General features: G+C 45.6%; 1 protein-coding gene across 5 annotated transcripts in view; it reads right to left on the bottom strand.

Annotated features, from left to right (window-relative positions):
* LOC140198269 (regulator of G-protein signaling 3-like) overlaps positions 1-22376 on the bottom strand; it is a 138850-nt gene that overhangs the window by 31012 nt on the left and 85462 nt on the right. For 3 of the 5 annotated variants that reach the window (XM_072259327.1, XM_072259323.1, XM_072259326.1), the window contains exon 2: positions 933-1490. In XM_072259327.1, the coding sequence (XP_072115428.1) occupies positions 933-1490 (558 nt within the window). Of the gene's footprint in view, positions 1-932; positions 1491-6846; positions 7032-22376 lie in introns of all 5 variants that reach the window. The other 2 variants (XM_072259324.1, XM_072259325.1) reach the window with 2 other exon arrangements.

The following is a 22376-nucleotide window of genomic DNA, read 5'->3' as shown; positions in this document are numbered from 1 at the left end:
CAGCGTGGTACAGTAGGTAACGGATAGCCGGACACAAGAGGGAACTATGCCAGCGTGGTACAGTAGGTAACGGATAGCCGGACACAAGAGGGAACTATGCCAGCGTGGTACAGTAGGTAACGGATAGCCGGACACAAGAGGGAACTATGCCAGCGTGGTACAGTAGGTAATGGATAGCCTAACAGCGGCAACTCAGGTTCAATTTCCGCCACTATCTGTACTTTCTTCCCCGTGACCGCGTGGATTTCCTCCGGGTACTCTGGTTTCCTCCCACATTCCAAAGATGTACAGGTTAGGGTTAGTGAGTCGTGGGCGTGTTATGTTGGTGCCAGAAGCATGATGACACTTGTGGGCAACGCCCGGCACAAGCTCAGGCCCTGCATTTCACTGGATGTTTTGATATGCACTCTCTGACGGTGGTGTCCGAAAAGAGGATGCTGTCCAAGTTCAGGAAGTCATTCCTGCCTGTGGCCATCAAACTTTACAACTCCTCCCTTGGAGGGTCAGACACCCTGAGCTGATAGGCTGGTCCTGGACTTATTTCCTGGCATAATTTACATATTACTGCTTAACTATTTATGGTTTTATTACTATTTAATTATTTATGGTGCAACTGTAACGAAAACCAATTTCCCTCAGGATCAATAAAGTATGACTATGACTATGACACGTGAAAAATAAAGTTAATCTTTATAATTCGTTAAGTTTGTGTTGTCATGTTTGCAGAAGCTGCTAAAGTTGATCTTACAGGTGGCATTGATGTTGTGTGAGTGTGAGATCTTGGATTCGCCTATGACAATAAAGTTGAGCTTAAACAGTGAAGAATGGAAATATTTAGTATTTAGGAGGAGGCTGAAGGACGACTGAGGACAGCAGTGAGTGTGGGGCCGAATGGCCGACGTCCCCTGAACCACCCCCTTCCCTCACCTCACCTTACGAGATCCGGTGAAGAGGGAGCGCAGGTGTTCCTTGGCCGCGGCCACTCGGCCCAATGCTCGCTCCTTGCGCAGTGTCTTCGGGGAAGGGAGACTCCAGCCGCTCTCTGCCTTCTGCTTGCTGCCAAGCTGGTATCCGGAGGCGAACGGCCGGCTCTCACCGCCGGCCCGGGACAGGTTGCCGTCGCTGTAAGTCCGCCGCATGCTGGGCTCGGCTACGCCCAGGCGGCAGGGTGGGCCCAGGCTCTCGCAGCTCCGTTCGACGTCTGACTCCTCCGGGCTGGCTGCCGCCAGCTGGTGCAAGGTGTCCACGCTGAGGCTGTAGTCCCGCTGGATGCGCACCTCAGGAATCACCACCGGCCGCTCCGGACCCACTCGGGTCGCCGTCCCGGCCCCGGACCCAGTCCCTGCCTCGGCGGCCCCAGCCACCGCACACCCGGCCGATGGGTGCTTGCGCCATCGCAGCAGCCGCCGGGGCCATGGCGAGGTCTGGCAGTCGAGCAGGCAACCCTCGGAGCCCACCTTCCGCAGGGCTCCCCCCTCACCCTTCAGCATCTGTGCGGGATGGAAAGAGAGAGTTAGCCCGGGGACAACGGGAGGGCGGGGTGGCGTGGATCAGGTGGGAGTGAGAGGATGGGGGGGAACAAGAGAATAGGTGTGGAGTGGAGTGTGGTTGTGAGGGAGAGGAGGGGCGGGGAGGTGAGGGGGGAGGGGGTCTGACAACGAGAAGGACTGAAGGAGAGGGGGAGATGGAGAAGGGGTGAGGGCAGAAGAAGAGGGGCGCATGGAGAGGGGAGGGTGGGTTTGAAGGGGGACAGAAGGAGAGAAGCCTGATGAGAAGAACGGGGGACGGGAGTGGAAGGGGATGGGGAAGCCGAAGAAGGTAGAGAGGGGTTGGTTGTACAAGGGGTGGGAGAGGTAGGGTGGGCAGTGAGATAGAAGGGAGTGAAAGGGAGAGCAGGGAGTGGGGGAGAGGAAGAGAGGGAGTGGGGATTGTGGGAGAAGGTGGTGAAAGGGGGAGAGGGAGGTGGGATGGGGAGAAGGTGAGAGTGGAGGGAGAGTTAATGGTTGGAGTAGGATTGAGAGGGAAGGGATAGTGGGGAGAGGGGTTACTGAGGGAGAATGTCGAAGGGTGGGAGGCGAGGAATGACGGAAGGTGGAGGGGTAGTCAAGGATGGGAGGGGGTACTGGGAATGGAAGGTGCAAGGAGGTCAGGTGGAAGAGGAAGGGGACAGAGGAGAAAGGGGACAAGGCAGAATGTAAGTGAGTGACAGGGGGAAAGAGAGGCAAGGCTGGAAACAAAGAATATTTAAAGAGAGGGAGATGCTTCATTCCCGATTGAAGCGATTTGAATCAATTCAGACATTTTCTGAGTCTGTGCCCCTTGTGGGGAAAGAATATACACAGCAGGATCACCATAGCTGATTCATTTTTCCTCTCAGCCCCAATCTCCTCCCTTCTTCCCATATCTCTTCATGCCTTGATCAATCAAGAATATATCAACCTCTGGCTTAACTATACATAAAGACTTGGCCTCCACAGCTGCGTGTGGCAATGAATTCCGTAGATTCAGCGCTCCCTGACTAAAATTCTTTCTCATCTCCATTCTAAAAAGAAACCTCTCTATTCTGAGGCTGAATCCTCTGGTCCTAGACTCTCACACCATGGTAAACAGCCTCTCCATATCCACGCTACCAAGGCCTTTTGCCATTCAATAGGTTCCATTAGGTCACCCCTCATTCTTCTGAATTCCAGTGAATACAGGCCCAGAGCCATCAAACGTTTTTCATATGACAAGCTGTTCAGTCCTAACATAATTTTGTGAACCTCCTTTGAACCCTCTCAGTGTCAACACATATTTTCTAAGATAGGAGCCCCAAAACTGCTCACAATACTCCAAGTGAGGCCTCACCAGTGCTTTATCAAGTCTCAACATTAAATCCTTGCTTTTCTTCTCACTACAAACATCAGGCAGAAGGTACCACACCACCAGGTTCAGGGGCAAGTATTACCTTTCAACCACCAGCATGAAGAACTTCACCCATCTCAACTCTGAACCAAATAGCACAGACTCACTGTCAGGGACTCTTTACAACTCGGGTTCTCGGTACTTTTTCATTTGCGCGGTTTGTCTTCTTTCGCGCGTTGGCTGTCAGTCTTTGTGTGTACCAGAATCAGAATCAGGTTTATTGTCACCGGCGTGTGATGTGAAATTTGTTAACTTAGCAGCACCAGTTCAGTGCAATACATAATCTAGCAGAGAGAGCAAAAAATGATAATAAATAAAATAAAATAATAAATAAACAAGTAAATCAATTACGTATATTGAATAGATTTTTAAAAAGTGCAAAAACAGAAATACTGTATGTTATAAAAAGTGAGGTAGTGTCCAAAGCTTCAACGTCCATTCAGGGATCAGATGGCAGAGGGAAGGAAGCTGTTCTTGAATCGCTGGGTAGAGTATATAGTTCGTTGTAAATTCCATTGTGTTTCTTCTTCAGGCCATACGACCACAAGACATAGGAGCAGAATTAGGCCATTTGGTCCATTGAGTATGCTTTATTATTCCACCATGGTTGGTTTATAATCCACCTCAACCTCATTCTCCTGCCTTCTTCTTGTAACCTTTCACACCCTGACTAACCAAGAACCTATCAGCCTCTGCTTTAAATACTTTTACTTGTCCATCATTGAAATGTTTCCACAACCAACGAACTCACTTTCAATGACTCCTCATCTCAGGTTCTCAATATTTATTGCTTATTTATTTATTTATATTATTTCTTTCTTATGGTATTTGTACAGATTGTTGTCTTCTGCACACTGGCTGAATGCCCAAGATGGGTGGTCTTTCATTGATTCAGCTATGGTTATTATTCTATAGATTTATTGAGTATGCCCATATACAATCTCAGGATTGTATATGCTGACATATATGTACTTTGATAATAAATTTACATTGGACTTTGAAATATATCTGATGACTTCGTCTCCACAACCATCTGTGATTTTCCTGTAAATGCTTGGAAATGAATCTCAAAGTTGTACGGTATTTAGGATCAAAGACATCTGTAATAAATGCATTTTGAACTCTCCTCCAAAATAGTGGCCCCAAAGATATTTTTGCAACTGGAAGGTACAGACTAAGCTTCCTGTGAAAGACAGCACCTTTCCAACAGCCAGTCGAGTCCTGTCGATAGTCTTGATGGACAGCTTGAACTCGATTTGGCCTTTGCTATTTTTAGCGGAGATATTATCTTGGCTCCTCTTGTTACTGAATCCTGTCTGTTTCGTATCTTCTGCCACTTGGTTTGTTACTTCATTCTCTAATTAACAGACCGCTTCCTGTTTCCCAAGGGATCGCCCTGTAACGAAAGATTTTCTCCCTGTAACCCGGGAGCTCACTGCATTCTGGAATCTCCCCAGATCTCAGGATTGTGCTAACTTGCAGGATCACATTCAGGTTGGAGGAGCAACGCCTCATATTCTGTCTGGTAGCCTCCAACCTGGTGGCATGAATATTGACTTCTCCTCCCTCTCCCTTCAGTGTTTTTACATTCTCCATCTCTGGCTCCTCTCTTACCCCTTCTGATTTCTTCACCTGCCCTCTGCTTCCCCTCCTTCTTCCCTTTCTTCCATGGCCCACTGATTTCTCCAATCAGATTCCTTCTTCTTTAACCCTCTGCCTCTTTCACCAATCGACTCCCAGCTTCAGCCCTTCTCCCCCACCTATCCACCTCCCTCCTCACCGGATCTCATCTATCACCGGCCAGCTTGTACTACTCCCTAAGCCCCACCTTCTTATCCTGGATTCTTCCCCCTTCCTTTCCAGTTTTCATGAAGAGTCTTGGCCGAAAACATTGAGACATCAAATTTCAGGCCAGCAGGATGGAGTAGATGGAATTTGTTGCTCCTGCAACCTGAGCTTGCCCTCGTCGTGGCAATGCAAATGACCATGAAAGGTCATGTCAGAATGGGAATAGGAAGTCAATAAGGAGCCACCGGGAAATCCTGCAACTGGATCCTTGACTTCCTCATCGAGTGATCACGGTCAGTGCACATCAGAAATAACACCTCGTCCTCACTGACAATCCAACACCGGCACACTCAAGGATGTGTGCTCAACCCATTGCTCTGCTGTCTCCACACTCACGACTGCCAGGTAGACTCAGCTCAGACCCCACCTCTCATTTCATCGACGACGCAGCAGGTGGTAGGAGTGAGATACATTGGCAGGCTGAGCGGTGTCACAACAACAACCTTGTACTCCGCATCATTAAAACCCAGGAATTGATTGTGGACTTCAGGAAGGGAAAGTCAAACACACACCCCTCCCCACTGAGGGATCTGCAATGGAAAGGGTGAGCTGTGTCAGGTTCCTGGATGTCAACAGCTCTCATGTTTTGTCCTGGGATGAATGTACTGATGCAATTGTGAAGAAGACATGCTAGTGGTTCTACTCAATCAGGAGTTTGGGGAGTATTGGCACGTCACCAAAGACTCTAGCAAATTTCTGCAGATGTACCGTGGAGAGCATGTTGAGTGGTTGGATCATGGCACAGGATCTTAGAAAGCTGTTGCAAACACAACCATCTCCATTATGGGTTCTATTCCTATCAATGAAGGATGCCTTCAAAGGAAGATACCTCAAGAATGCAGCATCCATCACGAAGGACCCTCACCATCCAGAATTACCATCTTCTCATGACTACCATCGGAGAGGAGATACAGGAGCAAGAAGACAATCACTCCATGCTTTAGGAATAGCTTCTTCCCCTCCTCCGTCTTCCGAACCCAGGAACCCATGAACACTACCTTGTAGATTTACTCTGAGCTCTGTCTTTTTTTATATTCCTAATTGCAGCTGAGAGTATGCATTTAATGTATTGCACTGTACTGCTGCCACAAAACAACAAATTTCATGACATATATTGGTGAAGTCTTTCTGTTATGGTTATTATTCTATTATGGAGTTTTTGAGTATGCATGCCAGAAAATGAATCTCGGGTTTGTATATGGTGACATATTTGTATTTTGATAATAAATTTACTTTGAACCTTTAAACTCAATGCCTCAACTAACAAAGGCATATGCACAAGAGGTACTGCAGATGCTGGAAATGTAGAGCAATGCACATAATGTGCTGGAGGAGTTTAACGGCGTAAAGATGTTGGGGATAAACAGTCGACGTTTCAGACCAAGTAACAACCCTATCAACCTGTGTAGTCATTTTCAGGGAGCTATACCTACTCTTGTCTCATTATTTTTTACTGATAATCCTGCCCAAATAAATGTCATGTAACCTTGGTCCAGTTTGGAGATCTGTTTGTTTTTTTTTGTGGACTCCCTCTACTAAGCAAAGAGACTTGCAAAATTATCCGTTATCTGCAATAAAGGATCTTGTTTGTCGAAGGAGTAGACTTTGTTATGAAACAGACTCTGCTGTATAAATAGACCAGATCTGTTGCAGACATCTGGTATATATATGGGCATCGTTTACTGTAAAAATAAGCCCTGTTTTTGTTAAATCGATTATTTCTTCCTATAATTAGACCTTGTTCATTGAAAAAAAATCACTCATACTGTACAAATGTTTATGGTAAGATCAGTGGTTTACAAATGAACTTTGTTCATTGCAAAAATCAGAATCCTTTATTATCGCAAAGTATATGGACACATACAAGGAATTTGATGCCGGTTTCCCTAAGCTCTCGCTGTACAGAATCAAAAAGCAAACAAAACAATAGTGCAAATAATCATGGACTATATATAATGAGGTATACCAGTGTATGTACAGGTGGACTTGGTTTATAATAGACTAAAATTCAAGTGTTCATAAGGCTGATGGCATACGGAAAGAAACTGCTCTTGTACCTATTTGTCCTGGCATACAGGGATCTAAAGCACCTACCAGAAGGAAGGAGTTGGAACAGGTGATGTCCAGGGTGTGATGGATCTACAATGATGCTGCTTGCTCGCTTCCTGACTCTAGATGCACATAAGTCCTGGATCGAGGGCAGCTTCACACCAATAATCCTTTCCGCAGCCCTGATGTTACTATGTATTAGACTGAATGTAGAGTAGCTTCTTACCCTGCTGATAATCAATAGGATAAAAGAATATTTACTGTATTAACATCAGTTTCAAAATCAATATCATATTCAGCTTTTAATCAAGGGTCTCAGCACGAAATGTTGACTGTTTATTCCTCTCCGTGGATGCTGTCTGACCTGCTGAGCTCCTCCAGCATTGTGTGTGTGTGTGTGTGTGTGTGTGTTGCGAAGGTTTATTTTCACTGACAAGTGTGGAATTTGCTACTCTCTGGCAGCAGTGCAATAGACAAAAAAAATCAGGAAAGGTCAGAATGATGCTGAGATATACACTAGGATGCATCTTGGCATCATCGTAACAATCAGAAATATTTATAAGTAAATAGATAGTGCAAAATGAGACCAAAATAGTGAGGTAGTTCTCATGCTCTCGGGCACCATTCAGGAATCACGTGGCAAAGGGGAAGAAGCTGCGTACTCAAAAATTACCCCAAGATGCTTCTGTACATCATCGCTGTGAAGGGTCCTGCCACTAAGTGCACACTTTGCCTCTTCATTTGGCCTCTCAAAGTTTATTACCTCCTACCTGCCCATATCAAACTCCATCTACCATTTCACTACCCAGAACTGAACTCTACAACTCACGTTCTCAGTAGCACTTTTTGTTGTGCACAATTTGTTTTCTTTTGCACAGTGGCTGTTGGTCGGTCTCTGTTTTTCCTTATGTATAGCTTTTCATAAATTCTACTGTTTTCTTTATTTTACCATAAATGCTGCGAATAGCGTCAGGTAACACAGACGTACTTTAACATAGAACATAAGAACATTACAGCATGGTACAGGCCATTCGTTCCATTATGTTGTGTCGGCCTTTTGACCTATTAAGATCAATCTAACCCTTTCCTCCTACATAGCCCCCCATTTGGCTATCATCTATGTGTCTATCTATGAGCTTCTTAAATAGTCTGAAAGTATCTGCCTCTAGCATGACCCCCTGGCAGGGCACCCGCGCACCCACATCTCTCTGTGTTAAAAAACCTACCTCTGACACTTCCCCTGGGCTTTCCTCCAATCTCCTTAAAACTATGCCCACTTGTATTAGCCATTTTCATTCTGGGGATAATGTCTTTGGCTGTCCAATCTATCCAAGCTATGCTTGCCATTTCATCGGCTATGTAGAACAGTCTATGTTCGAAGCCTTCCCCAGTTATACTCCCCAACTCTTCCTCCACTGAGCTCGTCAATTTCATCAAATACGCCTCTAACTTCCTGCCCTTCAATGCACTTGGTCCATCCCTGACACCTACCTCTGCTTTCTTGATCTCTCTGCCTCCATCTCTGGGGACAAACTGTCAATCGCCATTTTTATAAACCTACCGATTCCCATGGTTATCTCAACCACACCTCTTCCCACCCCGTCTCCTGTAAAACTGCTATTCCCTTTTCTCAGTTCCTTACTGCCTCTGCGACATCATTCCAGGATATCAGAGATGTCCTCCTTTAAAGAACAGGGTCCCTCCCTGTAATATTGATGCTGCTTTCACACGCATCTCCTCCATCTCCCGTACTGGCACTCACCCCATCTTCTGTAATAGTGATAGCATCTATGGAAAAGAGTAAACAGTCAATGTTTCAGGCCAAGACTGTCTAGCAGAACTGATGAAATGTCTCGGCCCGAAACTTCGATACCTTTTCCATAGATGCTGCCCGACCTGCTGAGTTCCTCCAGTATTTTGTGAGTGTTGCTTTGGATTTCCAGCATCTGCAGCTTTTTTTTTTCATGGTAGTAATAGAGTCCCTCTTGTCCTTACCTACCACCCTATCACTCTCCACATCCAACACATTATCCTCCACAACTTCTGCCATCTCCAAAGGGGTCCTGTCACTAAATATATCTTTACCTCATTGAGTATATTTAAAGGGGAGGTGGATGGGTTCTCATTAGTCACGGGGCGAAAGCAGGAGAATGGGGTTGAGAGGGAAAATAAATAAGACATGAAGGAATGGCTCAGCAGACTCAATGGGCTGAATGGCCTGATTCTGCTCCTGTGTTATGGAAAGTGTATGGTCTTGCACTTTGGTGGAAGAAATAAATGGGCAGACTATTATTTAGATGGGGAGAGAATGCAAAATGAAAGGGACTTGGGAGTCCTTGTGCAGGATACCCTAAAGGTTAACCTTTATGTTGAGTCGATGGTGAAGAAGGCGAATACAATGTTGGCATTCATTTCTAGAAGTATAGAATATAAGAGCAGGGATGTGACGTTGAGGCTCTATAAGGTACTCGTGAGACCACACTTGGAGCATTGTATGCAGTTTTGGGCGCCTTATTTTAGAAAGGATATATTGACATTGGAGAGAGTTCAGAGAAGATTCACGCGAATGACTCCAGGAATGAAAGGGTTACCGTATGAAGAACGTCTGGCAGCTCTTGGGCTGTATTCCTTGGAGTTCAGGAGAGTGAGGGGCGATCTCATAGAAACATTCTGAATGTTAAAAGGCCAAACAGATTAGATAGGGCAAAGTTACTTCCCATGGAAAAGGAGTCCAAGACAAGAAGACATGACTTCAGGATTGAAGAACGTCCATTTAGAACAGAAGTGCAGAGAAATTACTTAAGTCAGAGGGTGGTAAACCTGTGGAATTTGTTGCCACAAGTGGCTGTGGAGGCCAAGTCATTGGGTGCATTTAAGGCAGAAATAGGTAGGTTCTTGATTAGCCAGGGCATCAAAGAGTATGGGGAGAAGACGGGGAAGTGGGGATCACTGGAAAAATTGGATCAGCCATGATTGAATGGCAGAGCAGTCTCAATGGGCTGAATGGTCTACTTCTGCTCCTACATCTTATGGTCTTAATTGGGGCAGCCACTTAACTGGGCCAACCTGTACTGTTCCCAATGTGTCCCAATTAACTGGAATCCACCGTATATCAAAATCTGTAAAGTTCTCAGCACTGTAGAACATCTTAAATGCTCACAGATCTCCTGCCAGAATAACAGCTTTAAATCTATAACCTCTGTCTCCTATGGCAAAGCAATTCTGAATCCAAGCTATCAATTTAACCATTGATCGCATGCACGATAAAACAGACTGTTTAAAGCAAAAATAAACAATGTATATTACAGTTCATTTGTAAAATAAGCAATTGCTGTACATTAGCTCCTCTTTGTTGTGAAAACAAAAGGTTATTTGAGATATGATGCAGCTCGAAAAATCTGAGTTAGACCACACTCGGAGTATAGAGTTCAGATCAGGTCACTTCATTATTAGAGGAATGTAGAAGAATTAGAGAGGGTGCAGATGAGATTTACCAGGATGCAGCAGGGAGCACAGCTCCAAGGAAAGCATAGTGGGGATGTCAGGGGTGGATGTTTTAAACAGGGAGTGGTGGGTGCATGAAACGAGCTTCCAGGGTGATGATAGAGGCAGATACATCAGGCACAATTAAGAGACTCTTAGACGGGCCATGAATGAAAGGAAGATGGAGAGCCATGTGGGAAGGTAGGATAAGGTTGATCTTGGGGTTGGTTGAAGGTTTGGCACACTGTGCTGTAGTGTTCTACGTGCTGGGGTGACATGGTGGTGCAGTTGCAACCTTATAACTCCAGCAACAGGGGTTTGATCCTGACCTTGGGCACTGGGTGTGTGTGGGTGTGTGGAGTCTGCATGTTCTCCCTGTGCCCGCTTGGGTTTCTCCCCAGTGCATTGGTCACCTCCTCAATTCCAAGATTACATTGCTTCCAGTGTGTAGTTGAGTGGTGGACAATGGGGAGAGGTTTGATGGGAATGTGGGGAGGATAAAATGGGACAGGTATATATGGGTGCTGATTGTAGGCACAGTGAGAATGCAGATTCATAAACTCTGTTGTATTTCTTCACTTTTCTGTAAATGTCTGCAAGAAAATGAATCTCAAGATGGCATACAGTGACATATACATACTTCGAAAATAGCTTTGAACTTTGAAAGAGGGAGGAAAGGGTGATGGGGACAGGTGAGGAAAAGGAAAGAAGGTTGAGTTAATATGTTTGTTTCTGCTGTATTGTCCTCTAATCAGTGACACTTACAATGGTCTTGCCACATTCCTACTCTTCGCCATCTAGCCCCTTCAAAGTGCGTGCACTATAATGAGATCTTGGATAAACGTGTTGGTTTTCTCTGCACTGGCGGAAACTGAGGGGAGATCTGACAGAGGTTTACAAGTTTTTGAGAGGCTGAGATAGAGTAGATCGACAGTATCGGTTTCCCAGGGTTGAAACGTTTAATACCACAGGGCATGCGTTGAAGGTGAGAGGGGCTAAGTTCAAATAGACAATAGACAATAGGTGCAGGAGTAGGCCATATGACCCTTCGAGCCAGCACTACCATTCACTGTGATCATGGCTGATCATCCACAATCAATATCCCGTTCCTGCCTTATCCCCATAACCTTTGATTCCGCTATCTTTAAGAGCTCTATCCATCTCTTTCTCGAAAGCATCCAGAGACTTGGCCTCCACAGCCTTCTGGGGCAGAGCATTCCACATATCCACCACTCTCTGGGTGAAAAAGTTTTTCCTCAACTCTGTTCTAAATGGCCTACCCCTTATTCTTAAACTGTGGCCTTTGGTTCTGGACTCACCCATCCTGCCTCCAGCGTGCCCAATCCCTTAATAATCTTATATGTTTCAACCAGATCCCCTCTCATCCTTCTAAATTCCAATGTATACAAGCCCAGTCGCTCCAATCTTTCAACATATGACAGTCCCGCCATCCCGGGAATTAACCTTGTGAAACTTACACTGCACTCCCTCAATAGTAAGAATGTCCTTCCTCAAATTTGGAGACCAAAACTGCACACAATACTCCAGGTGTGGTCTCACTAGGGCCCTGTACAGCTGCAGAAGGACCTCTTTGCTCCTATACTGAATTCCCCTTGTTATGAAGGCCAGCATGCCATTAGCTTTCTTCACTGCCTGCTGTACCTGCATGCTTGCTTTCAGTGACTGATGTACAAGAACACCTCGATCTCGTTGTACTTCTCCTTTTCCTAACTTGACTCCATTTAAATAATCTGCCTTCCTGTTCTTACCACCAAAGTGATAACCTCACATTTATCCACATTAGACTGCATCTGCCATGCGTCCGCCCACTCACCCAGCCTGTCCAAGTCACCCTACATTCTCATAACATCCTCCTCACATATCACACTGCCACCCAGCTTTATGTCATCTGCAAATTTGCTAATGTTACTTTTAATCCTTTCATCTAAATCATTAATGTATATTGTAAACAGCTACGGTCCCAGCACTGAACCCTGCGGTACCCCACTGGTCACCGCCTGCCATTCCGAAAGGGACCCGTTAATTGCTACTCTTTGTTTTCTGTCAGCCAGCCAATTTTCAATCCATGTCAGTACTCTGCCCCCAATACCATGTGCCCTAATTTTGCCCACTAATCTCCTATGTGGGACTTTATCAAAGGCTTTCTGAGAGTCCAGGTACACTACATCCACTGGCTCTCCCTTGTCCATTTTCGTAGTTACATCCTCAAAAAATTCCAGAAGATTAGTCAAGAGGAGAAGATGGCGGTGCGACGCAGCTTGCGCGGCCTCTCCGGTGAATGATATCTGTATCTGTCAAGTAGGGTGCCATGCACAATCCTGATTTGATGGAGACAGATGTGAGAGAACGGAGGAACATCTGGAGAAACTTCTGAAATGCCTTTTTCGCTGCCGCTGTTACTGTGTGATCCAGAATCTCCGGAGGGGAAGGCCACGAATCCTTGGCTTTGCTTGTTGCTCGGCGGCCGGGATGGGATCAGGAACTCGGCAGAGATGGTGCTCGGTGCTCGGTGCCGAAGGGCTGGTCGGAGGCTCGAAGTTTTCAGATGGATTCAGGGTCGGCTGTGGTCGGGTGCTTCCAATGCATCGACAGTTGTTGGTGCCTGGAGGTTCATGGCAGAGAGAGTTTCTCCCTTCTGCCGCCTGCTATCCAGACTATCGGGAGTCGATCGGGACTTTGAGACTTTTTTTTACCGTTCCCATGGTCTGCTCTTTATCAAATTATGGTATTGCTTTGCACTGCTGTAACTATATGTTATAATTATGTGGTCTTGTCAGTGTTAGTCTTTGGTTTGTCCTGTTTTTTTTGCAATATCACTCTGGAGGAACATTGTATCATTTCTTAATGCATGTATGCATTTCTCAATGACAATAAACGAGGACTGAGTGTCCTCATAACCTAAAAAAAATCTTTAAAAATAGCACGATTTCCCTTTCGTAAATCCATGCTGACTCAGATCTATCCTGTTACTGCTATCCAAATGTGTCGTAATTTCATCTTTTATAATTGACTCCAGCATCTTTCCCACCACCGATGTCAGGCTAACCGGTTCCCTGTTTTCTCTCTCCTAAATGAGATGCGAGGGGCAATTTTGTTACAGAGAGTGGTGTGTGTCTGGAACGCATTGGCTGAGGTGATGGTAGAGGCAGATACATTAGATTAGATTAGATTATGAGAACACTCAGTCCTCTTTTATTGTCATTTAGAAATGCATACGTGCATTAAGAAATGATACAATGTTTCTCCGGCATGATATCACAGAAAACAAGACAGACCAAAGACTACCACTGACAAAACCACATAATTATAACATATAGTTACAGCAGTGCAAAGCAATACCATAATTTGATGAAGAACTGTCCATAGGCACAGTAAAAAAAAGTCTCAAAGTCCCAGAGTCGATCGACTCCCGAGTCCCTGATAGCAGGCGGCAAAAGGGGGAAACTCCCTGCCGTAAACCTCCAGGCACCGTCAACTTGCTGATACCTTGGAAGCAGCCGACCACAGCCGGCACTGAGTCCATCCATCCAAGTACTTCGACCTTCCAAGCAGCCTCTCCGATACAGCCTCCCGAGCGCCTTCGACCTCACCCCGGCCACTGGAACACGCAAAGCCGAGGATTTCGAGGCCTTCAGCTCCAGAGATTCCGGTTACCACACAGTAGCAGCGGTAGCAAAGCAGACATTTCAGAAGTTTTCCAGATGTTCCGCTATGCTCTTACATCTGTCTCCATTAAATCAGGATTGTGCACAGTCCCCTACTTGACAGATAACAGATATCATCACCGGAGTGGCCGCGCAAGCTGCGTCGCGTCACCATCTTCTCCCCTGGTGTTAAAGTTCAAAATAAATTTATTATCAAAGTAGAAATATATCACCATAAGAAACCCTGAGATTCATTTTCTTGTGGGCATACTCAGTAAATCCATAATAGAATAATAACCATAATAGAATCAGTGAATGACTGCACCAGTTTGAGCATTCAACCAATGTGCAAAAGACAACACATTATGAAAATACAAATAAATAAATAAATAACAATTTAGAATTTAGAAATAACATTTCTAAATGACAATAAACGAGGACTGAGTGTCCTCATAATCTAAATAAATAAATAATATTGAGAGCATGAGATGAAGAGGCCTTGAAAGTGAGCCCATAGATTATGGGAAATATTTCAATGACAGGGCAAGCGAAGTTGAGTGAAATATCCAGTTTGGTTCGCAAACCTGTATGTTGAGGGGTAATAATTGTTCCTGAGTCTGGTGGTGAGTCCTGAGGCTCCTGTTCCTTCTTCCTGATGGCAGCAGCGAGAAGAGAGCATGTCCTGGGTGGTGGAGACCCTGATGATGGGTGCTGCTTTCATACAATATTTTGTGTAGATGTGCTCACATGTAGGGATGGCTTTACCCTTGATGCACTGGGCCATATCTATGATATTTTGTATGATTTTCCATTCAAGGGCATTGGTGTTGTCTGTGACACAGCCAATCAGTATACTCTCCACTACACATCGATGGAAGTTTGCCAATGTTTTGATGTCATGTAGAATCTTCACAAACTCGGAAGGAGCATAGCATAGGGATTTCTAAGAGTTGTTTAGATGGGCACAGGAATGTGAGGAAAATGGGGGGGTGGATATGAACATTGTGTAGGCAGAAAAAATATAGTTTATTTGGCCATTTGATTACCAATTTAATGGGATCAGCACAAAACTGTGGGCTGTAGGGCCTGTTCCTGAGCTGTACTGTTCTACGTCCCGCTGTCCCTAAAGCCCATCCCAGCTTATTTACATCTTTGACAGTAATAGAATATCTTATCACATCTACAGAGAAGTTAGGTTCTGAAACAGTTGATATCGTTCCTATAGCTGAGACCTCTAATTTGAAATTCAAGGTAATTGCTTTATTGTCATGACAAGATAATCAGTGTGTGTACCAAGATACAGTGAAAAGCTTTTTGTTCGCGTGCCATCCAGACAGATCATTACACATATTGGTGTATCGAGGTTGTACAAAAGAGAAAAAAGAAAGAACAGAATGCAAAATATAGGTTTACCAGTGCAATGCAGACACACAGGGAGGTGTAAGGACCATGGTGAGGTCAATTGGGAGATGCAGATTTCACCTTGATCAGGCTTTCTAACTTTCCCAAGTGCCTTTATACAGAGAGAACATGACAAAGAACAGGACTGCACAGGAACAGACCCCTTGGCCATCGATGTTGTGCCAAACTAACTAAAATGGTTACCAACTACCTAACTAAATTATTCCCTTCTGCCTACACAATGTCCATATCCCACTATTACCTGCACACCCATGAACAAGAGCTGCTTAAAGGCCTCTATAGTATCTGCCTCCACCACCACTCCAGGAAGCAAATAAAATCTTGACCTGAACATCCCCTTTGAACATCCCGCCCCCCCGCTCCATCTCACAAACGTGCCTTCTAGTTTTAGATGTTATAGTCATAGTCATACTTTATTGATCCCGGGGGAAATTGGTTTGCATTACAGTTGCACCATAAATAATTAAATAGTGATAAAACCGTAAATAGTTAAATAGTAATATGTAAATTATGCCAGGAAATAAGTTCAGGACCAGCCTATTGGCTCAGGGTGTCTGACCCTCCAAGGGAGGAGTTGTAAAGTTTGATGACCACAGGCAGGAATGACTTCCTATGACGCTCAGTGCTGCATCTCGGTGGAATGGGTCTCTGGCTGGATGTACTCCTGTGCCCACCCAGTACATTATGTAGTGGATGGGAGACATTGTCCAAGATGGCATGCAACTTGGACAGCATCCTCTTTTGAGACACCACCATCAGAGAGTCCAGTTCTATCCTCGCAACATCACTAGCCTTACGAATGAGTTTGTTGATTCTGTTGGTGTCTGCTACCCTCAGCCTGCTGCCCCAGCACACAACAGCAAACATGATAGCACTGGCCACCACAGACTCGTAGAACATCCTCAGCATCGTCCGGCAGATGTTAAAGGACCTCAGTCTCCTCAGGAAATAGAGACGGCTCTGACCCTTCTTGTAGACAGCCTCAGTGTTCTTTGACCAGTCCAGTTTATTGTCAGGTATTTGTAATCCTCCACCATGTCCACACTGACCCCCTGGATGGACACAGGGGTCGCCGGTACCTTAGCTCTCCTCAGGTCTACCACCAGCTCCTTAGTCTTTTTCACATTAAGCTGCAGATAATTCTGCTCACACCATGTGACAAAGCAAAGTTTCCTACCGTAGCCCTGTACTCAGCCTCATCTCCCTTGCTGATGCATCCAACTATGGCAAAGTCATCCGAAAACTTCTGAAGATGACAAGACTCTGTGCAGTAGTTGAAGTCCGAGGTGTAAATGGTGAAGAGAAAGGGAGACAAGACAGTCCCCTGTGGAGCCTCAGTGCCTGCTGATCACTCTGTCGGACACACACTGTTGCAAGCACACGTACTGTGGTCTGCCAGTCAGGTAATCAAGAATCCATGACACCTGGAAAGCATCCACCTAGTATCTAGTATTCAATAAAATATTTCAACTCTGACAATAAAGATATTGGTTTTCTACTCTGTCTTTGCCTCTCATAATTTGATGAACCTCTATCAGGCATACAGGGACGAGGTCCAGCACCTGGCCGCGTGATGTGCCGATAACAACCTGGTCCTGAGCACCCAGAAGACCAAGGAGATCATTGTGGACTTCAGGCATGCTAGGAGCCACACTCATGTCCCCATCTACATCAACGGAGCTGTAGTGGAACGTGTATCAAGCTTCAAGTTCCTTGGTGTCCGTATTTCCGAGGATCTCACCTGGTCTCTGAACTCCTCCATCCTGATCAAAAAGGCACAACAGCGCCTTTATTTCCTGTGGAGCATCAAGAAAGCTCTCCTCTGTCCCAAGATACTGATGGACTTTTACCACTGTACCATTGAGAGCTTACTCACCAACTGCGTCTCAGTGTGGTATGGCAATCGTCCCGTATCGGACCGCAAAGCACTCCTGCAGGTGGTGAAAACTGCCCAGCGGATTATCGGCACCCAATTGCCCACCAATGCGAACATCTACTATAAACGCTGCCTGGGCAGGGCGAAAAGCATTATCAAGGATGCATCTCACCCTAACCATGGACTTTTTACTCTCCTCCCATCCGGTAGGCACTACAGGAGCCTCCGCTCCCGCACCAGCAGGCACAGGAAGAGCTTCTTTCCTGAGGCTGTGACCCTGCTGAACTTCTCATCACAGCGCTAAGCAGTATTGCACCCATATTGTACTGTCTCAGTACTTTTATATTTGTGTGCTGTGGCACTTACTTTTTATTCGCAGTTATTTTGTAAATAACACTATTCTTTTGCACTTCTTGGTTAGATGCTAATTGCGTTTCATTGGCTTTGTATCTGTACTCAGCACAATGACAATAAAGTTGAATCTAATCTAATCTAATCACATCTCCCCTCAGAAACTGACACTCGAGAGGAAACCACCCAACTTTGTCTAATCTCTCTTATATCTCATGCCCTCTAATCCAGGCAGATCCTGGTAAACCACTTCTGCACCCTCCCTAAATCTTCCACATCTTTCCTAAATTGTGGCAACCAGAATTGAATTTAATACTCCAGACGTAGCCTCCGTAGAGATTTATAACGTGATTAAAAATGAAAAAGAAAGCTTTATTTGTCAAATGTACATTGAAGTGAAATGTGTCATTTGTGTCAAATCAAATGAACGAGGATTGTGCTGGGCAGACTTCAAGTCTCACCACGCTTCTGGCACCATCGTAGCATGCCGACAACTCACTAATCCTAACTATAGATTAAATTAGATTATGAGGACACTTAATGCTCATTTATTGTCATTTAGAAATGCATGCATGCATGAAGAAATGATACAATGTTCCTCCAGAGTGGTATCACAAAAAAACACAGGACAAACCAAAGACTAACACTGACAAGACTACATAATTATAACATACAGTTACAGCAGTGCAAAGCAATACCATAATTTGATAAAGAGCAGACCATGGGAACGGTAAAAAAAAAGTCTCAAAGTTCCAATCGACTCCCGATAGTCCCCGATAGCAGGTGGCAGAAGGGAGAAATTCTCTCTGCCATAAACCTCCAGGCACCGACCACTGTCGATGCATTGGAACCACCCGACCACAGCCGACTCTGAGTCCGTCCGAAAACTTTGAGCCTCTGACCAGCCCTTTGACACCGAGCACCATCTCTGCCGAGCGTTTCGACCCCCGTCCCGGCTGCTGAGCAACAAGCAAAGCCGAGGACTCAGGGCCTACCCCTCCGGAGATTCCGGATCACACAGTAACAGCGGCAGCGAAACAGGCATTTCAGAAGTTCCTCCAGATGTTCCTCCGCTCTCTCACATCTGTCTTCATCAAATCAGGATTGTGCATGGCACCCTACTTGACAGATACAGATATCATTCACCGGAGAGGCCGCGCAAGCTGCGTCGCACCGCCATCTTCTCCTCCTCCATGTGTGAATGACCAGAAATGCACCGAGTTCTCCTGCTCCGCCCTGAACAGCGTTCTCATGTCCCTGCTCTTACATTCCATGAGATGTGACCTAACCAGAGTTTTGTAACTTCCTGATCCTTGAACACAATGCCTTAACTGAAAAGTTATCCCTTCTGCCAACATAATGTTCATACCCCATTGATCTCTGCCTTTCATGTGCCTATCAAAGAGCCTCTATCATATCTGCCTTCACCACCACCCTGGCATCACACTCCAGGCACTCTGTGAAAATATATCTGTTGTAATATTAACGCACCCTTCTCTTTTGAGCAAGACCGGCAACTTTTCAAACCACCAGAGGGAACTGCAAAACAATTTTATTTCTCAGTCTCTTTTTCCTTGTTTTGCCTTCAGTTTTATAAAGTTCCTAAAGAATCACCAAACATAAGAGAACTGAGGCCACATTTACTGTCAATTTCAGCTGCTCTGTCTAATCAGAAAATAACAGAGTCACTCCGCTTCAAAGCACACCCTCTGCTGTGCACACAAGGGATCCTGCAGATGTGCACACAAAATGCTGGAGGAACTCAGTAGGTCGGGCAGCATCGATGTAGGGGAAATAACCAGCTAAACTTTCGGGTCAAGTACTTGTTGGTCTGTTGTACTCCAAGTGGAGTTAATGGACAGCACAGTACAGGCCCTTCAGCCCACAATGTTGTGCTGATTTTTTAATCCTCCTGCGCAGTCCTCAATTTTTCTTGGATCTATGTATATGTCCTTAACATCTCTGCCTCTACCACCACCCCTGGCGGGGTGGAACAGCACCATCGTTCCTACGTGCTTCAAGGCCGCCACCATCGTCCCTGTGCCAAAGAAGTCTTCAGTGTCCTGCCTCAACGACTACCGTCCCGTTGTTCTCACATCCATCATCATGAAGTGTTTCGAGAGGTTCGTCATGAGGCACATCAAGACCCTGCTGCCCCCCTCACTAGGCCCCCTGCAACCACTCAACCAACGACGCCATCGCCACCACCCTCCACCTGGCCCTCACCCACCTGGAGAAAAAAGACACGTACGTTCGAATGCTGTTCATAAACTTCAGTTCAGCGTTCAACACAATCATTCCTCAGAAACTGAGTGGAAAGCTGAAACTGCTGGGCCTGAACACCTCCCTCTGCAACTGGGTCCTAGACTTCCTGACTGGGAGACCTCAGTCAGTCTGGATTGGGAGCAGCATCTCCAACACCATCACACTGAGCACGGGGGCCCCCCAGGGCTGTGTGCTCAGTCCACTGCTGTTCACTCTGCTGACCCACGACTGTGCTGCAACACACAGCTCGAACCACATCATCAAGTTCGCCAATAACACAACCGTGGTGGGTCTCATCAGCAAGAACGATGAGTCAGCATGCAGAGAGGAGGTGCAGCGGCTAACGGACTGGTGCAGAGCCAACAACCTGTCTCTGAATGTGAACAAAACAAAAGAGATGGTTGTTGATTTCAGGAGGACACGGAGCGACCACTCTCTGCTGAACATTGACGGCTCCTCCGTAGAGAAGGTTAAGAGCACCAAATTTCTTGGTGTTCACCTGGCAGAGAATCTCACCTGGTCCCTCAACACCAGCTCCATAGCAAAGAAAGCCCAGCAGCATCTCTACTTTCTGCGAAGGCTGAGAAAAGTCCATCTCCCACCCCCCAGCCTCACCACATTCTACAGAGGTTGTATTAAGAGCATCCTGAGCAGCTGCATCACTGCCTGGTTCGGAAATTGCACCATCTTGGATCACAAGACCCTGCAGTGGATGGTGAGGTCAGCTGAGAAGATCATCGGGGTCTCTCTTCCCGCCATTACAGACACTTACACCGCACGCTGCATCCGTAAAGCAAACAGCATTATGAAGGACCCCACACACCCCTCATACAAACTCTTCTCCCTCCTGCCACCTGGCAAAAGGTACCGAAGCATTCGGGCTCTCACGACCAGACTATGTAACAGTTTCTTCCCCCAAGCCATCAGACTCCTCAATATCCAGAGCCTGGACTGACACCAACCTACTGCCCTCTACTGTGCCTATTGTCTTGTTTATTATTTATTGTAATGCCTGCAGTTTTGTGCACTTTATGCAGTCCTGGGTAGGTCTGTAGTCTAGTGTAGTTTTTCTGTTGTTTTATGTAGTTCAGTGTAGTTTTTGTATTGCTTCATGTAGCACCATGGTCCTGAAAAACATTGTCTCGTTTTTACTGTGTACTGTACCAGCAGTTATGTCGAGATGACAATAAAAAGTGACTTGACTTGACTTGACTTGATGCACCTACCACTCTGCATAAAAAATTTACATCTGCATTCCCCCTATACTTTCCTTCAAAGAGCTTAATATTATTCTCCCTCGTATTAGCAATTTCCACCCTGATTCTGGCCACCCACTTGGTTTATGCCTCTTTTCAGCTTGTACACCTCTACCACATCACCTCTCATCCTCTGCTCCAAATGCCCTCGCTCTCTCAAACTATCCTCATGCTCCCTAATCCATTAGGTACATTGAAAAGAAACACCTAACAGGTACTTAGCTAAAATAAATCTGTTCAAATTTTTTACTTTGTTATGGTGTTGCAGTGTAATTAAAATGACATTTAGCTTACAATTGAGTTATTTAATACTGCAGGCCACTGTGAATCATTTTTAAATACTGAACATAAAAATTTATTGCAGCACATTTTATTCTTGCTTATAGGATATCCTAAATTGCATTACAGATGATGAAATGAAGCTGTCAGAGCAAGTTCAAGCCATTTGGCCACTGAACCCTGTTCTGGCAGGGAAACTCTACTCTTTGCCTCAGCTCCAGTTGGTATAAAGCTATGAGGAATAGGTTGAGCAAACTAGGTAACAGGGCAGTGAAAGCACAGAGGAACACCTGGAGAAATTTCTGAAACGCTTGTTCGCTGCTGTCATTACCCTTTCGGAGGGTAGGCCTCAAAATCCCCGGCCTTGCCTGCTTTTGGCGACTGAGAAGGAGGTCGAATCGTTCGGACAGAGATGGCGCTCAGTGCTCGGTGTCGGAGAGCTGATCAGAGCTCAAAGTTTTCGGATTACCTAGAGTCGGACTGTGGTCGGCATGACAGGGAGAGTTTTTCTTCCTTCTCCTGTCTGCATGAGATGTGGGACATTTGACAGACTTTGAACTTTACTGATTTCATGGACTTCTTCATCAAGTTATGGTATTGTTGCACTGTTGTAACCTATATGTTATAATTATGTGGTTTTGTCAGTTTTTTCAGTCTTGGTCTGTCCTGTGTTTTGTGATTTCACACCGGAGGAAATATTGTATCATTTCTTAATGCATGCATTACTAAATGACAATAAAAGAGGACTACGTGTCTTCATAATCTAAACTCCCATAACCCTGGGAGTTCAGTTTCTGAGGCCGACATGAGAGCACCCTGCAGGAGGGTGAACCCAAGGAAAACATCTGCCCCAGACAGTATATCTGGTTGAATACTCAAGACCTGGGCTGATCAACTGGTTAAAGTTTACACTGGTGTCTTTAACCTCTCACTTCGGCAGTCATCTGCTTCAAGCGCACAGCACAACCTGTGAACTCA

Source organism: Mobula birostris, chromosome 5 (genome assembly GCF_030028105.1).
Source record: "Mobula birostris isolate sMobBir1 chromosome 5, sMobBir1.hap1, whole genome shotgun sequence".
Lineage (NCBI taxonomy): Eukaryota > Metazoa > Chordata > Chondrichthyes > Myliobatiformes > Myliobatidae > Mobula > Mobula birostris.
The sequence above is the reverse complement of the archived record's forward strand: the minus strand, read 5'-3'. Positions and strand labels throughout refer to the sequence as shown.